General features: G+C 49.2%; 1 protein-coding gene across 1 annotated transcript; it reads left to right on the top strand.

Moving 5' to 3' along the window:
- Positions 1–12,513: 12,513 nt before the first annotated feature.
- LOC104381938 (E3 ubiquitin-protein ligase PHF7) lies at positions 12,514–15,059 on the top strand. The gene is made up of 8 exons (XM_086624343.1): positions 12,514–12,556; positions 12,873–12,964; positions 13,056–13,145; positions 13,424–13,548; positions 13,782–14,051; positions 14,271–14,384; positions 14,535–14,653; positions 14,809–15,059. The coding sequence occupies exons 1-8, from the start codon at positions 12,514–12,516 to the stop codon at positions 15,057–15,059; spliced, it is 1,104 nt and encodes a 367-aa protein (XP_086480469.1).
- The last annotated feature ends 8,144 nt before the right edge of the window (positions 15,060–23,203 follow it).

Raw genomic sequence — 23,203 nt, 5'->3', positions numbered from 1 at the left:
CTACTGGAGTACGACTGAAGGCGTGGGCACCCCCAGCCTCTGGTGCCAGCAGCTGGAGTGAGGGCAGACCTCTGTTATGAATGATTGAGTCCAGAACAGGATTGCAATCAAAATCTGCAATTTATTAAACGAATAAGGGCAAGCAAACAGTGCTGGGGAAATTTAAAAGAATAAACGGCAAAACAAAACAGCGCTGGCCGCACCGGGAGCATCCGCTCCCCCAAGACACGCGCGCATACATTTCCGGTCTCTGGTTTTTGTTCTTCAGCTAATACATGTTAATGAAGGGGTTGGTTTATGTAAATGAGGCGTATCTCTTTTGGCGCATGCTCCCTTCGTCTCTAGGGGTCTTCCCGACTCTCGTCTGGTGGTCGTTGGATGAAGTCAGTGGTCTTCCTTGGCTTGTCCCCAGGGTGATGCCGGACTTTACACATGCGCTTTACAGGCTTCTCCTGCACAGCACCATGCGGTTAGCAACAACATTAACTGGCTTAGGCTGGCACACCAAAATGCTGGGTGGTCCCTTTAAGAAAGGAGAGCCACACACACGTACCGTCCTGCTTCGTCAGAACCTGTGGCTGTACAAGAACAAACAGAATGGTTAAAAATCACATTCACAGAGAAGATCACACTTCGCTGTGCTGCCCTAACATTGCTCCATATTGACACGAATCAGATGTACGTACCTCACAATTCCCCATCTTCTTTTTTATGGTATTGATTCGTGTTTCTGTTTCCAATCGGGTCAGCACTTGCCAAATTGGTATTAATTTTGGATCTTCTTTCGTTCTTATTACCATCAGGGAGTGGGTTTTCTCCTTCCCCAGTTCTGGATCAACAGGTACTAAAGATATCTGCATTCCTTGTATAACCGAATGTATTAGTCTGGTAAAACAAGGTATTAAGCATGGAATTAGTAACAATCCTCCACATATCCCCAGTATAACTATCCCAATCTTAGAAAACCAATCACCGCCCATAAAGTTTTCCCATAATCCTCCTAGATTGATTCCATTCCAAGTTTGAACTGGGACATGTGCAATTTTCTTCATTTCTTTCACGAGTTCAATTACAGCATTTCCTTCGTCATCGATCTCTAAACAACAATTACTAAGGTTAAACTTTGCACAAACACCTCCTTCTTGTGCTAGTAAATAATCTAGAGCTAAGCGATTTTGATACAAAGCAGTTCTCATCTTAGTATTTTGTTTTGCAATTAATCCAAGTGCATCTCCGGTTTAATTTACCACTATTTCCACTACGGCTTGTAATCTTATTATTCTATTAAGCACATATATTGGGGTTCTGAAGCCCCAGGATCCCTCTTCTGTGTTGCTCTTCCACAGCCAGGAGGAAATGGCCTGCCTCTTGTAGGCAGGGTCGGTACCTTGAGTTGATTAGTAATTAGTTCATTATCTCAACTCAGTCCAGCTGGGTAATAATGATTGGTTGCCATACTTCTGCCCATGTAGCTGGATCATAATAGGCAATGATTCTCTCAGGTGGCCATTCATTATCTTTCCAATTTCCAATTTGCAAGCTCTGCTCATAGCATCTTTTTCTTAACTCACTGGCTTCTGCATATACCTGAACTCCTAACCGTTCTCCCCGATTTATGGGTAACAGGAAGAAACTGGGTCTTACAGTTCCTAATACACAGGACCCTGTCCAATTCCTTGGCAAAAATGTATAAGCTAATTTGCCACAAATCCAATAATGTCCTTCAGGAGCTGGCCACCCATTTGGTATATTTGTTCCATTGGTCCAATTTTTAAATTGATTATTCATTTCCAGTGGGTTTCCCCACTTATTCCAATTATTCCGAGTTTTATTCCATAGGTAACCTCCCTCACACTCCAGGTTACCTACTTGTTTTCCATTATCTTCTAGATTTTGCCAGCAACTCCTTCCAGTTATACTTGTCTGGAGTACCCATTGTTGTTTCCTATTTCCCTTTTCTATTTTTTTCCATATTTGGGAATTACTTATATTGCCTCCCATGGCCATCATTCACCTTGATTTCTTCCTCCACAAACATTAGCAATATTCTCAACAAGATTTACAAATAGATTTTTTAGCTATTGTGGAAATTTCATATTTTACTCCTGTCTCCATTTCATGATAGAATGAGTTGAATAATAATCTGTGCTGTATTGATTCCCTTGTCTTTTCTTTAATTATTATGTGTAAAACAACTCCTGGATCTTCTCCAGGTCCATAAATTAACAGTCCAATTTTTACGTCCTGGTCTTTCCATTGTTTTGGATTTATAATAGTTAGGTTAACTAGGTTACAAGAATGGTCTGTACAATTGGAGACAACCATTCCTTTTTTAATTTCTGCTTTTAATTGAGTCCTCTTACATTGTTGGGGCCATCCCATGAGGGAGCGGTACTCCAACAGGCACAACTCCATCCTGGACCTCCACAATAGTAATCGCTCCTGGCAAGGTAATCCCAATCGCTGATATAACAATTAGAAGGTGGGGATGTCTTAGGTCTGGGACATATGTATTTTTCACTTTGACTGTAATATTTTCTCCAGCCCATGTGTCCACAGTTACTATACGGGTCGTCATCAATAGCGTCACAGGTGTCAAAAGTTATCGATACCACGGTATTTAAATCAATTATTACTTTACTTGTTCCAATCAGTCTGCCTTCTTTTGAATTTGTCCTTATTTCTATCCAGTATTGATAAGGGAGTTCCTTTGGATCATAGCATAGGGTTCTGTTTCCTTCTTCGCATAAATCATATTGAGTCAGGTTATAAATGCAGCTTCCTATTTTCTGAGTTTTGCATTCGTAAACAGTATGATATACCAAGGTTTGGGAGCTTACCCGTCCCCTTCTGGTAGTGACCACACATTGACTCAATTGTTTGCTGCAGCTAAAGTCAAGAAACTCACCCCAAATAGGATCAGAAGAGGTCCGGTAAGGGCCATAGTGGTCGGCGGTCACAGCCCGAAGGGGTTGCAGCCCTCGGCAGACCTTCTAAGCCGCACCACTGATTCCCTATCCGGTCTTGCCCTCTTCCTTAATCTCGAAGGGGTGGTCTTTTTCTGAGCACCTGCAGGGTTACAAGGTTAGCTCTTTTCTTAATTGGTATATTATACAACGCACCGAAAAACTTGAACTATTATGTAGATACACTTTGAACACGCTGAACACTCAACCTTAACAAACAAACAACATCATTTAAACAATGAACAGGCACGAGTGCCAACTCCTCTCCAGAGGCTTATAGAAATATGACCTCCTGCTAAGCTTTATTGGAGTTACCGCTATGAAATTCCCACAGTAACTTAGCTTATATTCCTTCAGTGGAGGTCCCTTTAAGTTCTTCTGAAGGTAAGCTTAGTTTCTCCTGGTTCAGATGTTATTCTCCACTCCTTCACTGGACCTTTCACTTGCGACGCGTGTGTCCATCCTTTTTCAGCAGTTCTCACAGCCGTCTCTGTGGTTAACAAAACAAGAAAAGGTCCTTCCCAGAGGGGAGATAAGGTTTCTTCCTTCCACGTTTTTATCAAAACTGTATCTCCTGGTTTTATTTGGTGAATTGCAAACCCTAAAGGTGGTGTTTGAGCAATCATTCCAATTTCTCTTAACCCTTTTAATCTTTTTCCAATAATGATTATATATTTTTGGATATTATGATCCTCAATTACATTATTTCCCAAGGGCATTCCTTGGGAATAAGGCATACCATATAACATTTCATATGGTGATAATCCAGTCTCACTGTGTGGTTTTGTTCTTATATTTAAAAGTGCCAAAGGTAAGCACTTTGTCCAAGGCATTTGAGTTTCAATCATTAATTTAGCCAATTGTTGTTTTATTGTTTGATTCATCCTTTCCACTTTTCCCAAACTTTGTGGATGCCACGGAGTGTGGTACTCCCATTGAATACCTAGTGATTGACATAACAGTTTTATTATTTTAGAAGTGAAGTGTGTGCCCTGATCAGAATCGATGTACTGGATTATCCCATATCAAGGTATCAAGTGTTCAAAAAAATTTTTACCACCATCTGTGCTGTAGCTCGTGCTACAGGGTGAGCTTCTACCCATCGTGTTAAATGATTTACTATTACTAACAAATATTTTGTTCTTCCCACCTTAGGCAGGTCAGTGAAATCAATCTGTATTCTCTCAAAAGGTCTGTAAGCGATTTTTCTTCCTCCTGAAGCCACTTGTCGAAACACTTTCTTATTTATTTTTTTTTGCAAGTTAAGTAGCTTTGTGTAATTTGCTTTGTTATTTCAAAAATCCCAATATAGCCAAATTGTTTAAGGAAGTGATCACTTAATGCTTTTGTACCTCAATGTGTTGGTGCATGCAAATGTTCCTATATTTGTCTGGCATAAGCTTTTGGCAACATTTCTCACCCATCGGGCAGTGTCCATTTCCCTTGTTCTAATTTACCCCCTATTGTTTCCAATATCGTTCATTCCTCAGGAGTAGACTTCTTCTCTCTCTCTTCTTGTTTTTCTTCGCTGATATCCTCCTTTGTTTGCACAGCATTAATTTTAGCGATCTGAGTCCTCAAGGCTGCTTTCTGGGCCTCTTTATCTGCCAAATTATTTCCTCTGGTTCGATAATCTAATCCCTTTTGGTGTCCTCTCACATGTACCACTGCTATTTCCGTTGGTTCTCTTAATGCTTTTAAAATTTTTATTATTAATTCTTGATGTATAAGATTCCTCCCCTGAGTATTAATTAAACCCCTTTCTTCCCAGATTTTTCCAAAAATGCGAACCACCCCATATGCATATTTGGAGTCTGTAAATATGGTCCTGCTTTTTCCTTTTAGTAAATCCAGGGCCTTACACAGGGCATACAGCTCACAAGCCTGAGCTGACCATGATGGACTCAGGGGTCCTGATTCTACCAGTTCTAAGTTCTTATTAATTATTGCATACCCAGATTTTCTTTTCCCCTCCACTACTTGGGAGGAGCCATCTACAAACAATACTTCTCCTTTTTCTAATTCAGTATCCTTTAAATCTGGTCTTACTTTAGTCTCGGTTTCAATCCATAGAATCATAGAATCATAGAATGGTTAGGGCTGGAAGGGACCTTCAAAGGTCATCTAGTCCAACCCCCCTGCAAGGAACAGGGATATCTCCAACTAGATCAGGTTGCTCAGGGCCTCATCCAACCTGGCCTTGAACGTCTCCAGGGATGGAGCATCCACCACCTCTCTGGCCAACCTGTTCCAGTGTTCTACAACTCTCATGGTAAAAAATTTTTTCCTAATATCCAATCTGAATCTACCTCCCTCTATTTTAAAACCATTACCCCTTGTCCTATGACAACCGCCCTCCTGAACAGCCTCTCCCCATCTTTCTTTTAGGCCCCCTTGAGGTACTGGAAGACCGCTATAAGGTCACCCCGGAGCCTCCTCTTCTCCAGGCTGAACAGCCCCAACTCTTTCAGCCTGTCCTCATAGGAAAGGTGCTCCAGCCCTCTTATCATCTTCGTGGCCCTCCTCTGGACCCTCTCCAACTGGTCCATGTCCTTCTTATGTTGGGGACTCCAGAACTGGACGCAATACTCCAGGTGAGGTCTCACGAGGGCAGAGTAGAGGGGGAGAATCACCTCCCTCGACCTGCTGGCCACGCTCCTCTTGATGCAGCCCAGGATGCGGTTCGCCTTCTGGGCCGCAAGAGCACATTGACGGCTCATATTGAACTTCTCGTCCACCAATACTCCCAAGTCCTTCTCCTCAGGGCTGCTCTCGATCCATTCACCACCCAGTCTGTATTTGTGCCTGGGATTGCCACAACCCAGATGTAGGACCTTGTATTTGGCCTGGTTGAACTTCATGAGGTTGACACGGGCCACCTCTCCAGTGTGTCGAGGTCCCTCTGGATGGCATCCCTCCCTTCTAGTGTGTCGACAGCACCACACAGCTTGGTGTCATCGGCGAACTTGCTGAGGGCGCACTCCATGCCACTGTCCACGTCACCGACAAAGATGTTGAAGAGGGTCGGGCCCAACATGGACCCATGAGGGACGCCACTCGTGACCGGTCTCCACTTGGACATCGAGCCGTTGACCACTACTCTCTGAGTGCGGCCATTGAGCCAATTCCTTATCCACCGAGTGGTCCATCCATCAAACCCTTGCCTCTCTAGCTTAGAGAGAAGAATGTCGTGCGGGACAGTGTCAAAAGCTTTGCACATGTCCAGGTAGATGATATCCATTGGTCGACCCTTGTCCACCGATGCTGTCACCCCATCATAAAAGGCCACCAAGTTGGTCAGGCACGATCTGCCTTTGGTGAAGCCATGTTGGCTGTCACCCACCACCTCCTTGCTCTCCATGTGCCTTAGCATGGTTCCCAGGAGAATCTGCTCCATGACCTTGCCAGGCACAGAGGTGAGGCTGACCGGCCTGTAGTTGCCCGGGTCCTCCTTGTTCCCCTTTTTAAAAATGGGGGTTATGTTCCCTCTCTTCCAGTCATCGGGGACCTCGCCAGACCGCCACGACTTCTCAAATACAATGGCCAGTGGCTTGGCAACTTCATCCGCCAGTTCCTTCAGGACCCGCGGATGGATCTCATCAGGTCCTATGGACTTGTGCACCTTCAAGTTCCTCAGATGTTCCCGAACATGCTCTTCAAGTACAGTGGGCGGTGGTTCATCCTCACAGTCCCTGCTAGTTCTTTCCACAGCTTGGGCAGTAAGACAAGAGGCTTTATCAGTGAAGACTGAGGCAAAAAAGTCATTGAGTACCTCAGCCTTCTCTATGTCCCGGGTAACCAGAGCACCAGTATCCTTCCGGAGGGGGCCTACATTCTCCTTGGACTTCCTTTTGTCCCCTACATACCTATAGAAGCATTTCTTATTGCTTTTTATATCCCTTGCCAAATTCAATTCCTTCAGGGCTTTAGCCTTCCTCACTTGATCCCTGGTCACTCGTACAGCTTCTCTGTATTCCTCCCAGACTATCTGTCTCCGCTTCCACCCTCTGTAGGCTAACCTCTTCATTTTCAGTTGGTCCAGGAGCTCCTTGCTCATCCACGCGGGCTTCCTGGTCTTTTTGCCCGACTTGTTCTTCGTCGGGATGCACCTCTGCTGAGCTTGGAGGAGGTGCTCCTTGAATGTGGACCAACTTTCCTGGGCCCCTCATCCCTCCAGGGCCACCTCCCACGGCACTTTGCCCATCAGGTCCTTGAAGAGTCCGAAGTCCGCCTTCTTGAAGTCTAGGGCACAGAGCTTGCTGTATAGTTTCCTTGCTGCCCCGTGGATCTTGAACTCCACCGTGTCGTGGTCACTGCAGCCAAGGCTGTCCTTAAGTTTCACATCGCCCACCAGTCCCTCCCTGTTGGTGAGCACAAGGTCAAGCATGGCACCCCTCCTTGTCGGCTCCTCTATCACCTGCAGGAGGAAGTTGTCGTCCACGCATTCCAGGAACCTCCTGGACTGCCTGTGCCCTGCCGTATTGTCTCTCCAACAGATGTCAGGGTGGTTGAAGTCCCCCATGAGGACCAGGGCTTGTGACTGCGAGGCTGCTCCTATCTGGCTATAAAGCGCCTCATCTGCTCTGTCCTCCTGGCCAGGTGGCCTGTAACAGACCCCTACCGTAACACCCCCTATCCGTCCCCATCCTCTAATCTTGACCCATAAGCTCTCTGTCAGCTCCTCCTCCGACCCCAGGCGAAGCTCCACGCATTCCAGCCGGTTGCTGACATAGAGAGCGACACCCCCTCCTCGTCTCCCCTTCCTGTCCTTTCTAAAAAGCTTATACCCCTCCATGTTGACACTCCAGTCATAGGAGTCGTCCCACCACGTCTCCGTGATGCCAATAAGGTCGTAGCCCTGCTCATGTGCACGCATCTCCAGCTCATCCTGTTTATTTCCCATGCTGCGTGCGTTGGTGTACATACACTTCAGCTGGGCCTCCGACAAAGCCGACTCGCTGGCTGGAGCGACAGGGGTTCTCTTGGACGGCAGTGTAAGTTCGTTTGAACATACCTGCGATCCTTCCCCAGCCTCTGGACCCTCAGTGCTGGCACTGGTGCCATGCTGACAGCGGTATGAATCTGACTTCTTGGCTGGAGCGGCTGGAATTCCCTTCTTCTGTTCTACAGGTACTTCCAGCATATCTTTACCATTCTTGATATTCCTCCCCTCCCCCTTCAAATCTAGTTTAAAGCCCTGCCAATGAGCCCTGCTAGCTTTTGAGCTAAGACCCTGGTTCCCCTCTGAGAAAGGCAGGTCCCATCCGGTGCCATCAGACCTGGTTCAGCGAAAGCCTCCTGATGATCAAAGAAACCAAATTTCCGTCGGTGGCACCAGCCTCTGAGCCATCTGTTAATCAAATCTGATTTTCTGTTCCTTTCTATGTTCTTTCCTGCCACTAAAGGGACTGAAGAAAACACTACCTGGGCTCCTGACCCTTCGACCAGTCGCCCCAATGCCCTAAAGTCCCTTTTGATGTCCTTTGGACTTCTCTCTGTTAGCTCATCAGTACCGACCTGCATGACCAGTAATGGATAATAATCAGAGGGCCGTACCAGAGCAGGGAGTTTCCTAGTGACGTCCCTGACGCGGGCCCCAGGGAGGCAGCAGACTTCCCTGTGGGTTGGGTCCGGTCGACATACTGGCCCCTCTGTTCCCCTCAGAAGGGAATCACCTATGACAATTACCCTCCTTTTGCTTTTAACAGGGGCAGGCAGAAATCGTGGGGCAGACTGACTCCCCTTAGGCAACCCTCTGCGTGGGCCCTCGTCTATGCTTTCTTCTTTCGATGAGGTTTTAATACCGATGGCAGTCTGATCCGGCTTTGGAGACACCTCCAAGCAGGGACAGCCACCACCCTCCCTGTCATCCAGTTCCCCTCGCAGAGCACTGTACCTGTTACATAAGGACACCTGGGGGAGCAGGGGAATTGCCAGGCAATTGCGCTTGCCACGCCAAGCAGGGACCTTGTGCCATTGCCCCCTGTCCCCTAATTCCTCACATTCCCTGATCCCCTTTCACCTCTCCGCTTCTTCTTTCAGCTCTGCCACAACCAGATTATGGCAGCTGTCAATTTCCTTCTCGCTTTCCCTAATTATCCTTAACCTGTTCACCTCCCCCCTGAGCTCCAGCACTTCACCCTGGAGCTGCGCCACCCGGCTTAGCAGGTCATCAACCTGCTGGCACCTCACACAGCCATCCTCAGGGCTGCTCCCAGCTACCAAGGATAAGCTGTGACATTCCTCACAGCCTGTGACCTGAACACCCGCATCCCTTCGAGTGGGTGCTGAAATTACTTCTAAACAATTATGTTGTAATTCTTCTGATGGTTCTCCAAACAAAAATTGTGCTGGACTTTGAGCAGAGGTCACCCTCAGCTCTGAGTCAGGGGAGTCAATTAATATTGCTTCATATTTTAGGATCTGGCTATCCATTAACCATTTTTCTGCTTTTGTTGTAAAACACTCCTAACATTATGCGGGGTGTATACCTGTAAAGGAGCACTAAAAGTAATCTTTCTGGCTTCTTCTATTAATAGTGCTGTAGCAACCAAAGCTTGGAGGCAAGAGGCCATCCTCTACTTACTGGATTGAGTAACTTAGAACAATACCCCACGGGTTTTCTAATTCCTGCCCAGTCCTGAGTAAGAACTCCATATGCTGTCTGGTTTGACGTATTCACAAAAAGATAGAAAGGTTTTTCTAGATCTGGGAGGCTCAATACAGGCGCTTGTATTAATGTCTTTTTTATTTCCTCAAATTTTTTGTCATCTTCTGTAGACCACTTAAGTTGGTTATTAGTCAATTTTTCATAGAAAAATTTTACCTTTTCGCTGTAGCTTTCAAACCATGGTCTACAATATCCTAGTAATCCTAATATTCGCCGGATTTCCTTTTTAGTTTGTGGGGGTCTTAAGGATAAAATCCCAGATACTGTGTCAGGATCTAACTTCTTCTTTCCCTTACTTATCCAGTGTCCTAAGTACTTCACTTCCTGTTCTACAAACTGTAACTTCAATCGGGACACGTTTAGTCCCTTTTCTCCTAAAAAGTTTAACAATTTAATAGTGGCTTCTCGGGTTTCCTCTTCAGTTTCTCCTGCTATTAATAAATAATTTACATATTGTATTAATTTTACCCCTTTTGGTAATGTGAAATTTTGTAATATTTTTTTCTAAAGTTTGTCCAAATAGATTTGGTGATTCTGTAAACCCCTGTGGTAGCACAGTCCATCTTAATTGTTGTTTTCGTCCCGTTTTGGGATCCTCCCACTAAAAGGCAAAATAATCTCTGGATCCCTCGTCCAGAGGACAGGCCCAAAAGGCATCTTTTAAATCTATAACACTATACCAAGTATGTTTGGGGGATATATGACTCAGTAAAGTATAAGGATTTGCTACCACAGGAAATTTAGTGATGGTTCGCTGATTTACGGCTCTCAGATCTTGTACCATTCTATATGACCCATCCGGTCTCTTTACGGGAAGGATGAGTGTATTATGAGGTGACATGCATGGTTCTAAAGTTCCTTTTTCCAAAAGTCTTTCGACCACAGGTTTTAATCCTTTTCGACCCTCCATGGGTATAGGGTATTGTTTGATTCTAATTGGGCGATGTGGATCTATTATTTTAACACTTACAGGATCCATTTCTACCTTTCCAATTTCTCCTTCTTTATACCATACCGAGGAATTTATGGCTTTTTCATCCTCCTGTGTTAAAGAATATAATTTAATCTGCAATTTATCCCCTTGACTCTGAATGCTCAATTTTAATTTCAAAATTAAGTTTTGAAATTAAAATTTCTGCTTCAGGGAGCAAAAGTAAATCATTAAGGCAAATTTTCTTTTCTGTTTCCACTTCTACATTTTTCAAAATAAGTACTTTAAAAGGCTCTCCTTTTGCTCCTATTACTGACATATAACTCTTCCCTTTTTCTACTCCTTTTGGAAGTTTTTGAATGGTTGATTTTTCAGCTCCTGTATCCACTAAAAATAAAACTTCCTCTTTATGGAGACCTATTAATAATTTTATCAAGGGCTCTGTTGATGTTGAAGTCCCCAGAAGATACAGCCCCTGACACCCCTATTCCTCTTTAAAAATTTTCTCATCTCGTTCCCGCTCACAGCAGTTCTTTTGAACATGTCCCTTCTTGTTTCAGTAATAACAGATGGGAACTGTGAACCTTTTCTTAGAGGACTGCTCCCGGGGTATATGTTCTATTTTTTTTTTCCCTTTTTCTCCCTAGACGGAGTCTGGTTTTTCTGACTCTCTCTTACCTCTGCTACAACGATTTTTGCTTTCGCTTTCTGTTTTTCTTCATCTCTCCTAACATAGACTTGGGCTTCTGTAAGCAATTCTTCTAATCCTCTTTCCTGCTAGTCTTCTAGTTTTTCTAATTTTCTTCTTATATCCCCCCAGGATTTTGCTACAAGTTGTTGTTATAAGTAGTGCCATCCCAGCCACTGTATTCGGATCAACTCCAGAATACATTTGTAGGCTTTTTCTTAACCTCTCCAACCATTCTGTTGGAGATTCATCTTTCCCTTGTTGTTCATTAAATGCTTTATTAATATTTTGCCCTCAGGGAACCGCTTCCCTTATTCCGTGTATGATTAGTGTTCTCAGATCTCTCATATTCTGTCTCCCTTGGGGTTGTTGATGATCCCAGTGGGGATCCACATTTGGCCATTTTTGATCTCCCCGGGGTCCTGCCTGATTCTGTCTTTCCCAAATTCTCATTCCAGCTTGTCTAATCATCCCTCTTTCCTCAGCAGTAAACAAAATCCCTGAAATGGATTGTATTTCTTCCCAGGTATAAGTATTTGGGCCTAGGAATTGATCCAGTGTCAAAACAAGGGGTCCTGAGGGGCTAAATTCATACCGCATTCCTTTTGCCACTCAGGATGATCTCTTAAAGTGAAAAACACATCAGCACATACCACCTCATCCCATTTTTCATTTCTTCTGAGAAACAGCATCAATTGCAATAGAGTATTATAATTCAAAGTTCCATTATTTGGCCATTTTTCCCCATCTTCCAATTTATAGAACAGCCACCGCTGGTTACAGTATTCAACTAATGTTTTCTTATTTACATTTCCTCCCGGGGAACCCCCAATATCTTTCCAATGTGCCAGGACACATCCTGTGAGGGGGTGGCCGTCTCCGCGTGGGCGGCAGGTTGCCGAGGGCATCCCTGTCCAGATTTGGGGCGCATGTGAGCCAGCGGTGCTGATGTCACCGCGGCCATTGTGACCCGCGGGGCCAAGCCACGTAACGGAACGCCGGGCACAGGCCGTGCGTCAGTGCGACCTGGTGAGGTGAGGAGGGAGCAGGGCAGGGACGGGGCTCCCGCGGGGCTGCTGAGGGAGGACGGAGCTGCACGCCTCGGGGCCCTGGGTCTGTGCTGCAAGCTCCCCTGCGTCCCACTACTCCCTCACCCGCGTCCCGCTTCTCCCTCAGGGTCAGCAGAGGAGCGTCTGGAAGAGACACCCCAGCGCTGCTGGGACAGGGACTCCCCACACGCTCGCTGCCGACGTACACCATGTCTGCAAGGAAGCGGAAGGCCCCCGACTCGAGGGAGCAGGGTGAGAGCAAAGTAGCCCTCCCGCAGGCTGGCAGAGGGGCGGTCGGGGCGGCCAGCGTGGGGACAAGAGCGGTGCCAGGGGGAGGCAGGAGCTGCCCAACTGCCCTGGGGCTGGGTCCCTCCGTCCCTCAGCAGGCGGGGCCCAGGCTGGGCAGTGGGAACCTGCTGGCACACCCGTGCCTGCAATGCCCCTTCCTCTCCAAGGCCTCCAGCCAGCTACGCAGGGATGGAGCAGGTCCCTGGGGCAATCCCTCAGGGACGCTTCCCCGGCCCGCAGAGGTGCTCATTCCCGGTGCCCTTGGCTCTCTCCCCTCCAGCATGCATGCTGTGTCGCCGGGCAGAGGCCGACCCGGATCTCTGCGGGCGCAAACTGGAGAAACGAGGGCTCTGTGCCCATGAGTTTTGCCTGGTGAGTTTCTCTGGGACTCCCTCCAGCTTTCCGACAGGCAGTCCCTGCCACACTGTCCTCATCAGCTCCTTCTCGTTTTGCTTTTCTGCAGTCTTTTGCCAATGGGCTTCTTCAGCAAGGCTGTAAGGATGGGGTTCGCCTTGAGGATATTAGACACACGATCAAGCGGGCTGCGAAGAAGGTGAGGACCTGACAAGAACAGGGAAGTTTGTGCCTAGAGAGATTTGCGGGAGCTTAGCCCAGACCCTGAGAAAGAAACGCCAGCCCTTGCAACCAGCTGTGGGACAAAAGTCTTGCTCCCAGCAGCTCCACAGAGGCTCCAGCACAGGAGCCTCGTCCCCAAGGCAGATCTGGGCGCTGTGACCCAGCAGCGGCCCCATCCTGCACCCACCTGCAGCTGTGGGGCTGGCTACGGAGGCCCTGAGCTGCTGCTGATGGAGGCTGCTGTGCCCTTTCCAGAACTGCTTCGTCTGTGGCGAGAGAGGAGCCACCATCACCTGCCGGGAGACGGACTGCAACCGCAGCTTCCACCTCCCCTGTGCCGTGGAGGGTGAATGCGTCACCCAGTACTTTGGGCTTTACAGGTAAGCGCAGCTGACCCTCACAGGCAAAGCTCCTCTACATTCAGTCCCGTTTCCTGCCAGCATCAGCCAAACAAGAAAGGAACCCTCAGTGACGTTTCCCAGGGGCCAGTCATAGGCATGGGCAGAGCCAGGCAACCCGTGGCGCTTCTTCACACATCATTTCCCCTCCTCACCATCATCGGCACAGGACACAGCATTTCTCACCTTGCCCATCCCTTTCCTCTTCCCCCCAGGTCCTTCTGCCATGAGCACTGCCCAGAGCAGGCAGTGGAGGCAGCTCTAGAAGGGAACACCACCTGCCTCATCTGCCTGGAGCCTGTAGGAGACAGAAAGTCCTATGGCACCGTGGTGTGCCCAGCCTGCAAGCACGCCTGGTTCCACAGGGGCTGCATACAGAAGCAGGCTCTCCATGCTGGCTTCTCCTGCTTCTGCTGCCCACATTGTCAAAATGAATATCGATTTCCAATGGAGATGCTCACTATAGGGATCCGAATCCCCAGGAGGTTAGTTTTTTCCTTCCCAGCTGACAAGACAGGAGGGTGCAAGCGCTGTGCCATGCCAGGGCCTGCCCCACCAGTCCTGGCTGTCCACTGTCCTGTGAGCCTAGGTTCCAGCTTCACAAAGGAGTTGGAAATGGCAGGCAGGGAAGAGCAGGGACACTCTGCATCTGCCTCACGCTGGGGCATGTGGGGCTCATCAATTTTCCCTTCTTTTGCCAAAAGACCACCATCATGGGTGGACGACGCTGCCTACAGACAATTATATGAGAGGCACAGCCGCTGTGATGCCAGCGATTGCCTTTGCCCAGGAGGCAGGGAGAAGGCAGAGGAAGAGGGGTAAGTTGCCAAAGCTGCACCCCGGGGCTCTGCACGGGATCTGCGTCTCGCTGAGGCCTCGAAGTGGGAGGACAGAACAAGAGCTCTGGCGGACAGTCCTGTGCTGCGGTCACTTTGTCCTCACAGCCACGAACCCGTTTGCTTCCCCAGGCCCTGGCAACTGCTCCTGTGCTGCTCCTGCGCTGCCGAGGGCACCCACAGGCGCTGCTCCGCCTTGAGGGACAGCACGGCCAGCTGGGAGTGCCACAGCTGTGCTCACCCGGGCACCGGTAAGAGGCAAAGCACCAGGCAAGGCCTGGCAGTGGGTGCCCAGGCTGGGCTCGGCAGAGCCTCTCTGCTCCCGGAGGGCTGGGGGCACCGCTCTGGCATATCCTGCCCTGGGCCTGGGGGGCTGTGTCCTTGACCATCCTGCTTCCCCTTACAGCCTCCAGTGCCAGCTCAGAGCTGGCCAGCCCCTGCGCTGCTGGCAAGTCAGGATCGGGGCCTTCCCACAGCTCCCTGACACCTGACACCAGTAGCCCCAGCACCACCGGCCAGCTGCCATCAGGGCCCTCCTCTGGGTCCCCAGCGCTTCAGGGCAACAGAAGCTCCAGCCCCGCTGGGCCCGTGCGGACACGAGACTCCTACAGCTTGCGACGGCGGGCCCAAAAGCCCTACAGCCGGCGTGGAAGATGACGCAGGAGCAGCCATGCACCATCGCCGAGTGCTGGCCCTGATCCCCCTCCACCGGCACAATAAAGCTGCATGTTAACCTCTACACTGGGACATTCCACGGTCCTTTGTCGGCTGCTTCTTCCTCCTCCTCTCCCTTTCTCGAGGGGCAGCGTTAGGGGCTGGGCCCCAACGGTTGTCTTCTCCCTGGGGGTTGGCAGCACCTTCCCCAGACCTCCTTCCTCGCGGGCTGGCCTTGGCCGGCTGCCCGGCACCATGGCCGTGTGCTTTGGGCCTCGCTGGCGCTGCAGCCTGCTCCATTTCCCCGGGGGAAGTTGGCACCCGGGACCAGGACCGGGGCTTTCTGCCCCTGCCTACAGACGGGTGGCCCACCACAGCCCAGTCAGCAGCACCACCTGTCTCCCGGCAACGTGGCCCATGCCTGCCACCTGGCATGGCCCTCGTGGCTCAAAAATTTCACCACATCCTGGCCCCAGCACCTTCTGACGTGCTTCGACTCTCTCTCCTTCTGGACACCGCTAGAACCAATTTGTTGTCCTCCTTGCCTAGTGAGAAGTGTGGAAAGCGGCAAAGCTACTTTTTATTACAAGTTCAGTTCAGTGGCACGTCCGGGTTTGTGACATGAAGATTTCCATAGGTTGTGTTTCTACAGTAGCCAAAGGGCAGTCTCCATTCCCCACGTCCAGGTCCTGTTCCCCAACATAACTGCAGCTCTACCAACTGAAGACTCCCTTCTCGCAGTGTAAGCTTAGAAATCCTCTTGAATAGAGACGCCAAAGCCCCGCTAAGGAATTTACTCCACAGAGTTCAGGAGAGTCAGAGCAGGACCTGGGACTGGGGGCTTGAGTCCTGTCATATGCCCTTTGGAGCAAGAAAAATCCCACATGCTCTACGGCAGGTAGAGAACAAGGGGCCTGGGAAATGTCAGTCCTCCGACAGGATTCCTCTCTGTTTGGAGACCAGCAAGTACCTTTCCAGTGCCAGAAAGGGAAAAGATTTGATCGCAGAGTGATGGCTGAACAGCCCTGTGGCAGCTGGCGGAGAGCGAGAAGGCTGAATCAAAGAGTAACGGTGACCAAAGGGCGAAGGAGAGCCCGTGGGGCGGCCATCCAGGTGAGAACAACCCCCTGCTCCTCAGGCCAGCTACAGGTGGTCTTACGGTGCGTGTGTGAAGCACCTTCCTGACAGGCCTCGAGGCAGCATGGAAATCGATCCCTCAAAGCAGGGAGCAGCTGTCCTCTCTGAGGAAGGCAGGGGCACCTGGGAGGCCCTGGAGCTATTCTGCCCACCAGGAGGCAAGGAGGAAGGAAAGGAGGGATGGCGGGCCCAAAAGAGAACTCGGTGGCAGCACTCTGTCCTTCTGTTCTTGACTGCTGCGACAGGGCAGACGTGAGGTCTGGACGTGGTCGGAACAGGTAGTGCTCTTCAAGGGGATTGCGACGTGAGCTGCGAGGCATTCCCGAGCAAGGGAGCTCGGATGGAGCTGGCCAAAGAGCTGTGGTCGTGCACAGCCTCGCTGCGAACCAAGGTGCTCGTTCCCTGGCCCCGTTCTCCTCTGTCGGCATCTCACTGACGGAGCTCTGTACGGCCCTGGCATCGGAAGGCCAAGCGAAATCTCAGTCGGCCTGGTGAGAAAGAAACCCTGAGCGCCAGCGTTTGGCTTGGAAGGTGGCTGGTAAAGGAGGACAGCTGAGGACACTCTAAAAGCAGGAGCTGAAGGAGGCAGCCTGGGAAGCCTCTGGTCACTCTCAGCAGTGTCAGCCAGCTGGTATTGCAGAAGGGCTTCTGGGGGCTTCAGGTTTCCGTCTTGATCCTGAATCACATTTCGGACCTGGATTCTCCAGTGCTGGATTTCCTGCTCCCTTTTTCCTACTCTGTTTGTGCCTGAGACACTGTCTGTTTTTTGTCCCAAAGGTTCAGTAGTGGACTTGGTGGTGCTTGGTGAGGAAGTGTCCCTGCTGCCTGGGCACTCACCTGAGCCCGCAGCCTGGACTGCCTTCCCCTGGGAACTCCTCCGGCCTCCAGACTGAAGCTCATACTGCAGCACTGTTGTCCAAGAGCCCCAGGGACTGATGAAATGGCTCCCTCGCCGGCCCTGTAGCTAGCCCAGGTACAGTAAGTTTCTGAGGGTAAATGGCCTCTGCTCTACACTTCCCTTGTCTTGTGGGTCTTTTTTGTTTTTTGTCCTCGAGACATCCTTGTAGGCCTTCAAGAAGGCACCTAGCAAGGGAAGGTTTCAGTCTTCTCTACCCCACCTTCCCAGGCTTTTGCAGAATCTTTCCCTTGCAGAAGGATGGGAAGGAGATGACTGTGTGCATCGGTAGAGGTGAATGGTCAGCAATCGAGAGGCTGGTGCCAGTCTCTTCTGCTGAGGGTCCCTTGTTTTTTTTCAGGTAAATCAGAATTTAAATAGCAAGTCAATGATTGGAGATATACAGTGCTGAGATAAGAAAGCTGAAAACTGGCTTGTCTTGAGAGGGACAAGTTAGAGAACAGAATATCAAAAAGGAAATAGCTGAAGTACTGAGTAGATGAAGAAGAAATACTACATGTTCTGTTGTGTTTTTTTTCTTCTTTATGCCTTCTGAAGTTTGAGTCATGGGTGGTTTTTTTCTGTCTTCAGAATTCATTTTTCGTTATGCAAGTCTGAAAACATATGTAAAAAAATTCTTTTCTTAATCTTGCATATTCTTCGGCAAATATGAAAAGATAAGTTTACAGGTAACAAGACTTTACATTTGAAAGCCATGAGATCAACTCAATTTTTAAATACTGTGGTGTGTCATGCTGCTCTGTGAATATCTTAAGTAGAACTGGTTTTTGTGGTGCATGATCCTTTCTGAGGCTGGGAGGTCCTTCTGCTTCTAATAAATGCCACATTTTGCAGCATACTGCCTCACTACTTCTGCGCTGTTGTATTTTCTCCTAAGAATTCCTGTAGCATTGATGTTCTAATGTGCCACTTCCCTGTGATCCTCCAGAGCTTCACAACTGTTAACTGCTGGACATAGCGCGTCGTAGTATGAAGAGACGTTGATGACATCCTATTCACAGCAGTATGGATTTTCCAGGCCACTTTAATGGGCATTAAACTAAGAAACTGTTGCTCACGAGAAGGCTTCAGGCTGCAGCTCAAAAGCAGATTGATGCACCTCCGGCACTCAGGAGAGAAATGCCCTGCTTTTTGGAGGAAAAGCCCGACCTTAATTAATTACAAATCCGTGTATATCATGTGGTTCACAAGATGGGCCAAGGCTATTGGTCGCTTGACCATCCACCTCCCAGAGTGACTGGCTGAATGCTACGACACCCATTTCAGAACAACTTTCCCAGTGTAACAAGCTACAGGTGTTTCTCAGCTGGCCTGCATGGGAGAACTTTCACAGGATGCTGCCGCAGCTGGAAAATGTCTCTGCTTCTAGCTTTTTAGTATCCACAAGAAACAGGTACATCGAAGCCCCAAATTAGCAAAGAACTAAAAGTGCTGGGAACCTGCCGTTGGCCTTTCTGACCGTGCTAGAGTTTGTACAGCCGCGTGTTTCAACGTGGGTGGATTTTCGCATAGGATAGCTGGAGAAGGTGAAGGAGCACTAAGCTAAGTTCTCTTTGAGTTTTACCACAACAAGGAACATGTTTGTACCAGTTTGTCAGGAGAGCCTCTATTATGCAGTAGAAAATCCTCTTTCTAGTAAATCTTGCTTATCCACGGCTCAGCGTTGATGCTTACACACAGCGGCTGACTTGTTTTGCTTAGAATCGGTACTGTCCTGGAATCTAATCACTCCGATTACTCAACTCCTTGGAATATTTTAAGAATGAAGGCTGCTGTATCAAATCACTTTATTAAATTGATATGACTGGCCAAAGGAATACTTGACTGCTTTTTAAAAGATTTTTACGTATTTGCAAAATTATGAAGGTGACATAGGTGGATGTTTTAAAATTTAGTAGGTATTTTTACCGGTTTCTGAAATTTTGCAGGACTGCACTTTTTGAGTAGGAAAAATCAAGTGGTGGGTAAACAGGTGGCTTAGGAAAGACTCTCCTAGTTTTTGACTTGCACAAGTGAGCTGTTAGGAGCTGTCGCCTGATTTAACCCCTTGAGTTCCTAGCCGTTCCCTGAGAGGAGAGAGGGAAAGGGAGGGGTTCCCAAAACGAAGGGGTAAAGACCACACGCCAGGGATGGAGGGTGAGACGAGAGAGTGGGGTTTTTTTTTTTTTTTTCTCCCTGCCCTGCCCTGCCTCCCTTCCGTGTTCCAGCACGAAAAGCGCCGGTGCTCCGCTGAGATGACCTGCGTTCGGCCTCGAGCGGCTTCGGGCCGGGGCGGGGGGCTGCCCGGCTCGGCGCTCGGCGCTGCCCGCTCTGCCCCCCGGCGCTGCCCGCTCTGCCCCCCGGCCCCGGCGGTCTCTCCCCGCCCCGCACGGGCCGGGCCCAGCGGCTCTCGGCCCCCGCAGCTGCCCGTTCTCCGGCGCTGTTTCCAGCCGCCCGCTTTAATTGCTTTAATGTTCGCAATTCTAACCTAGGCTGGAGTGTTGTTTTTTGAGGCTTTTTTAATTTTCATAAACAAACTCTATGAGCCATTATTTTAGAAAAGGAAAGCAGCCTGAATGTTATGCAGGGATTGATGTAGCGCAAGTTACTGAAGCTATTGCTGGGAAAGAATATTTTAAAATTCAATTAAAACAATTTCAGATATATTTGTAGTTTGTCTAATTCTTGGCTATCACAAACATTACTCCATTTAAAATTTTCAATCATTTTAATTATAAAACCATATCTCCTCAAAGTCTTGCAGATTTTTGACTACTGTATATATTCACATCAAATACGGTTTTTTAATGTCATAAAAAGGTACTGAGTTACATTTCTACGGTTATCTAACATGAACTATAAAGAAAAAGAAGGGACAGATATACAGAGCTTGAGAACCAATAAAAACCGTTCAGTTGCATCCGGTAATGATTTTGGCTTGTACAACTTCCTAAGGAGTCCGCGCAAAGCTCGGAAGATAGCTTCTCCATTGTGCCTTAGAAGAAAGGTCCCCTGTGCTGACTTTTTCCAAAGTACGATGAAATTTGGTTTAAGGTTTTTCAGGACTGGCCCTTTAAGGAGCAAGCACGCACTTAGACAGCCCTGGCTTTAACTCCTGTGAAACAGAAACGGGTTAATCATCAAAAGAAATACAGTGCAGCAAGGGCTGTCTGCACGTAAAGGAAACATCTGGGACATTTTAGCACTAAATCAGTTTTTGTCGTTGTATTGAAGTGTGCTGGTCAGGATGCACCGGAGGGTCGGTGGTGTAGGGGGTTCAGTGGGTGCAAACTGGTGAAGGGGTGGGGGATGGGGGGGAAGGAGCGGGGAAAGTGGATGAGCAAAAGAACAGACAGAAAGAGGGGCAAAAGGGGCCAGCTGTGGGTGAAACTGGGCAGTCAGCCCCCTCCTCCGACAAGCCCTGCTGCTGATCATCACAGGCTGTCCTGTCGTCTTCTGTATTTTTACTGTCTTTTTATACCTGTCTCTTAAAACGTTGTCTTATCTATCTCTGTACCCCATGTCCATGTGTACTGCAAGGACTAAGTGCCAGCTGCTGCTGAGATCTGGGTCTGAGAGTGAAAACTGGTGCCAGTACAGGGGTCAGATCAGGGTGTGGGTGCCCCTGGGCTGTGGTGTCAGCCATGTGTGGCCAAAAATACGGAATAAGAAACTTATCAACACCAATGGGATGTAGATAAGCAGACACTTCTTTATTGCGGCGCTGGGTGCACGGGGGATATCTCCTCCTAGCGTGCACACCTTGCACCAAAATTAAACTTCTTATATAGAGCTTACGCATGCAAATCCATTAGGTAATCATACATAAACATATTATTTCCCAAAAATCATTAGCATATTCTCCTCCTATTTCCGATTCTGCGCAATAAAAGTTAGAATCATCTAGAAATGAGTCTGGGGTGTAATATGGGTAGGTGGTCCGTGAGTCGGTGGTCGCGATCTCCCCCTGCCGGAATTACCTTTTGCTTAAGTTCACCGTTTCTGGTAGTTACCTCATGGTTTCTTGGCAGGTACCCATAAATCGTTACGGCTGGCCTTCTTCATTCTCATTAATCCAAACCTTGATAGCTACATGCATTCTTCTAGTTCTATGTAAGTATCATAAATCAATGGGTAGGTCAACTTGTACTTGTTATCTAATTCCTACATGATTCTAACTTATCCCTTCGGTCTTAGTACAGGATTATACAAGGAATTTCATAGCAGCACCTGGTTACTGTACGAGCATACTTTTCATTGAAATATTTATTATAGCTTTATATTATTAAAATCAATTGCAAACTATATTAATTACAAACTATTGATTAAATTCTAATTACTAAAATTCTAGGTATCAGTAATACATGGAGTGAGTGGGCTCCCAGTGCTGCTGCTGGAGCAAGTGGGCATCTTTAATCTCCAGCCACTGCAGCAGGAACAGTCTGTGTCCTCAAAACCACCTGCCAGGGGGGACTGCATGAGTGAGGGGCTCCACACGTCAGCTGGAGTGGGACCGCGGGTCACAGCTCGTGTGCCTGGTGTCGGCAGCTGGGGGGCGAGAGGCTGTGTCCCCCCAAACCGTGTGTGCATGGGGGTGTGCGTGGGTATTCACCAGCAAACTTCAGGCTGGACCAGCTGGGAGCAAGGAGGGCTCGGGTCCGGGCTGGGGTATCAGGCGGGCAGGGCCCTGTGCTGGTGCCTGGGGGGACCCATGAGTGCGGGGTGCCCATGGGATGGGTGGACGAGTGCTGCTGTTTGCAGTGAGCACCGTGCTGGGCCAGCTGGTGAGCTGGGGGCCAGTGAGGTGGGTCAGAGGGCCGGGGGCCGGGCAGGGGTCCGGGTGACAGAGGGGCCATGTGTGTGTGTGTGTGTGCAAGCGTGTGTCTGTGTGTCCTGTGTGTGTCCGTGCCTGTGCCTGTGTCTGTGCTTGTGTCTGTGTGTCTGTGCTTGTGTCTGTGTGACACACACGCCCATGGAGCAGCAGAGAGCAGGGTCCATCCCCTCACCCCCGCATGCTCCAGCAGGTCCCGGTTTGGCTCCCCCGGCCCCTCTGCCAGGCCGGTGCTCTGCTGGGACAGCTCCAGACCGTCAGACGGCACCACTGTCCCGGCCACACCGCATCGGCACTCCGAGCCCAGCAGCTCTTCTTCCCCATCCCGTGTCCCCACTGCTGCCCCGCTGCCCTGGCAGCCCAGGGCACCTCGCCCGAGGGAGGGCACATGCCTGCCCGTTCCCTGCTCCTGCTGCTTGGCCCACCCGTGGTCGCAGACACACCGAAGGGGCAGCGCTCCACGGTGCAGCCCTGTGCCAGGACCAGTCTCAGCTGAGACACAATCCCCACTTCCCCCATCTCAGCCTGCAGCCTCGCAGGGGGCTTCAGACGCGGCTTTCCAACGGTCTGTCCCAGCATGTACTGGTGCATGGAGTTATACCTCCCCAGGCGATGGACTTTGCACTTCCGGACTGTGCAAACGTAAGAAAAACCTTTTTTTTACTGTGAGTGTGATTATCAGACCTGACTGCCCAGAGCAGCTGTGGATTTTCAATCCTTGGAGAAATCCAGCAACTGATGGTACATGACCTGGGCAACCTGCTCTAGCTGACCCTGCATGAGCAGGGGGTTTGGTCCCTTCCCAGCCCAGCTATTCCATGATTTTGTGTTCCTGTGAGTCCTGTCCTCCCCCAGGCACCTTCAGGCACGCCTGGCTTACCTATGTGGTTACAGGTACAAACTGCTGCCTGTTCATGCCAAAGTCCCCCTGCAGCAGAGCCGATCCTTAACCTTGTCACTCCGTGCACAGAAGAAGAGCAAGGCAGGAGGAGGCAGAACGTGGACATGTATTTACAGGGATTCACTGCAAGTCCAAGGGAGTTAAGAGGATGTCTCTGTAGCTCAGGGAACTCCTACTTTGCCACTGTGATGTTGTTTGTTGTTGACTGAAAACCAGAGCCTGGTTAGATTCCCTGGGTGCCATTCCTGGGGATTGTCTGGCACTAGGAGAGTCCAGAGACTGGCATCAGCTACGGGAAGGGAGGGAAATGTCCCAACCTGAGGAGATCCCAAGTCAGGCCTTTTATGCAAAATCAGAAGAAATTCTCTTGGATAAAAGCATAG

Source organism: Tauraco erythrolophus, chromosome 20 (genome assembly GCF_009769465.1).
Source record: "Tauraco erythrolophus isolate bTauEry1 chromosome 20, bTauEry1.pri, whole genome shotgun sequence".
Classification (NCBI taxonomy): Eukaryota; Metazoa; Chordata; class Aves; order Musophagiformes; family Musophagidae; genus Tauraco; species Tauraco erythrolophus.
Note: the sequence above shows the minus strand (reverse complement) of the source record. Positions and strands in the feature narration are given on the sequence as shown.

Bases quoted from the DNA above. Each gene is read 5' to 3' on its own strand.
- LOC104381938 (XM_086624343.1), top strand. From the start codon at position 12,514: ATGTCTGCAAGGAAGCGGAAGGCCCCCGACTCGAGGGAGCAGG. The intron at 13,146-13,423 runs GTGAGGACCTGA...TGCCCTTTCCAG, and splicing joins TCAAGCGGGCTGCGAAGAAG to AACTGCTTCGTCTGTGGCGA. The intron at 14,654-14,808 runs GTAAGAGGCAAA...TTCCCCTTACAG, and splicing joins CTGTGCTCACCCGGGCACCG to CCTCCAGTGCCAGCTCAGAG.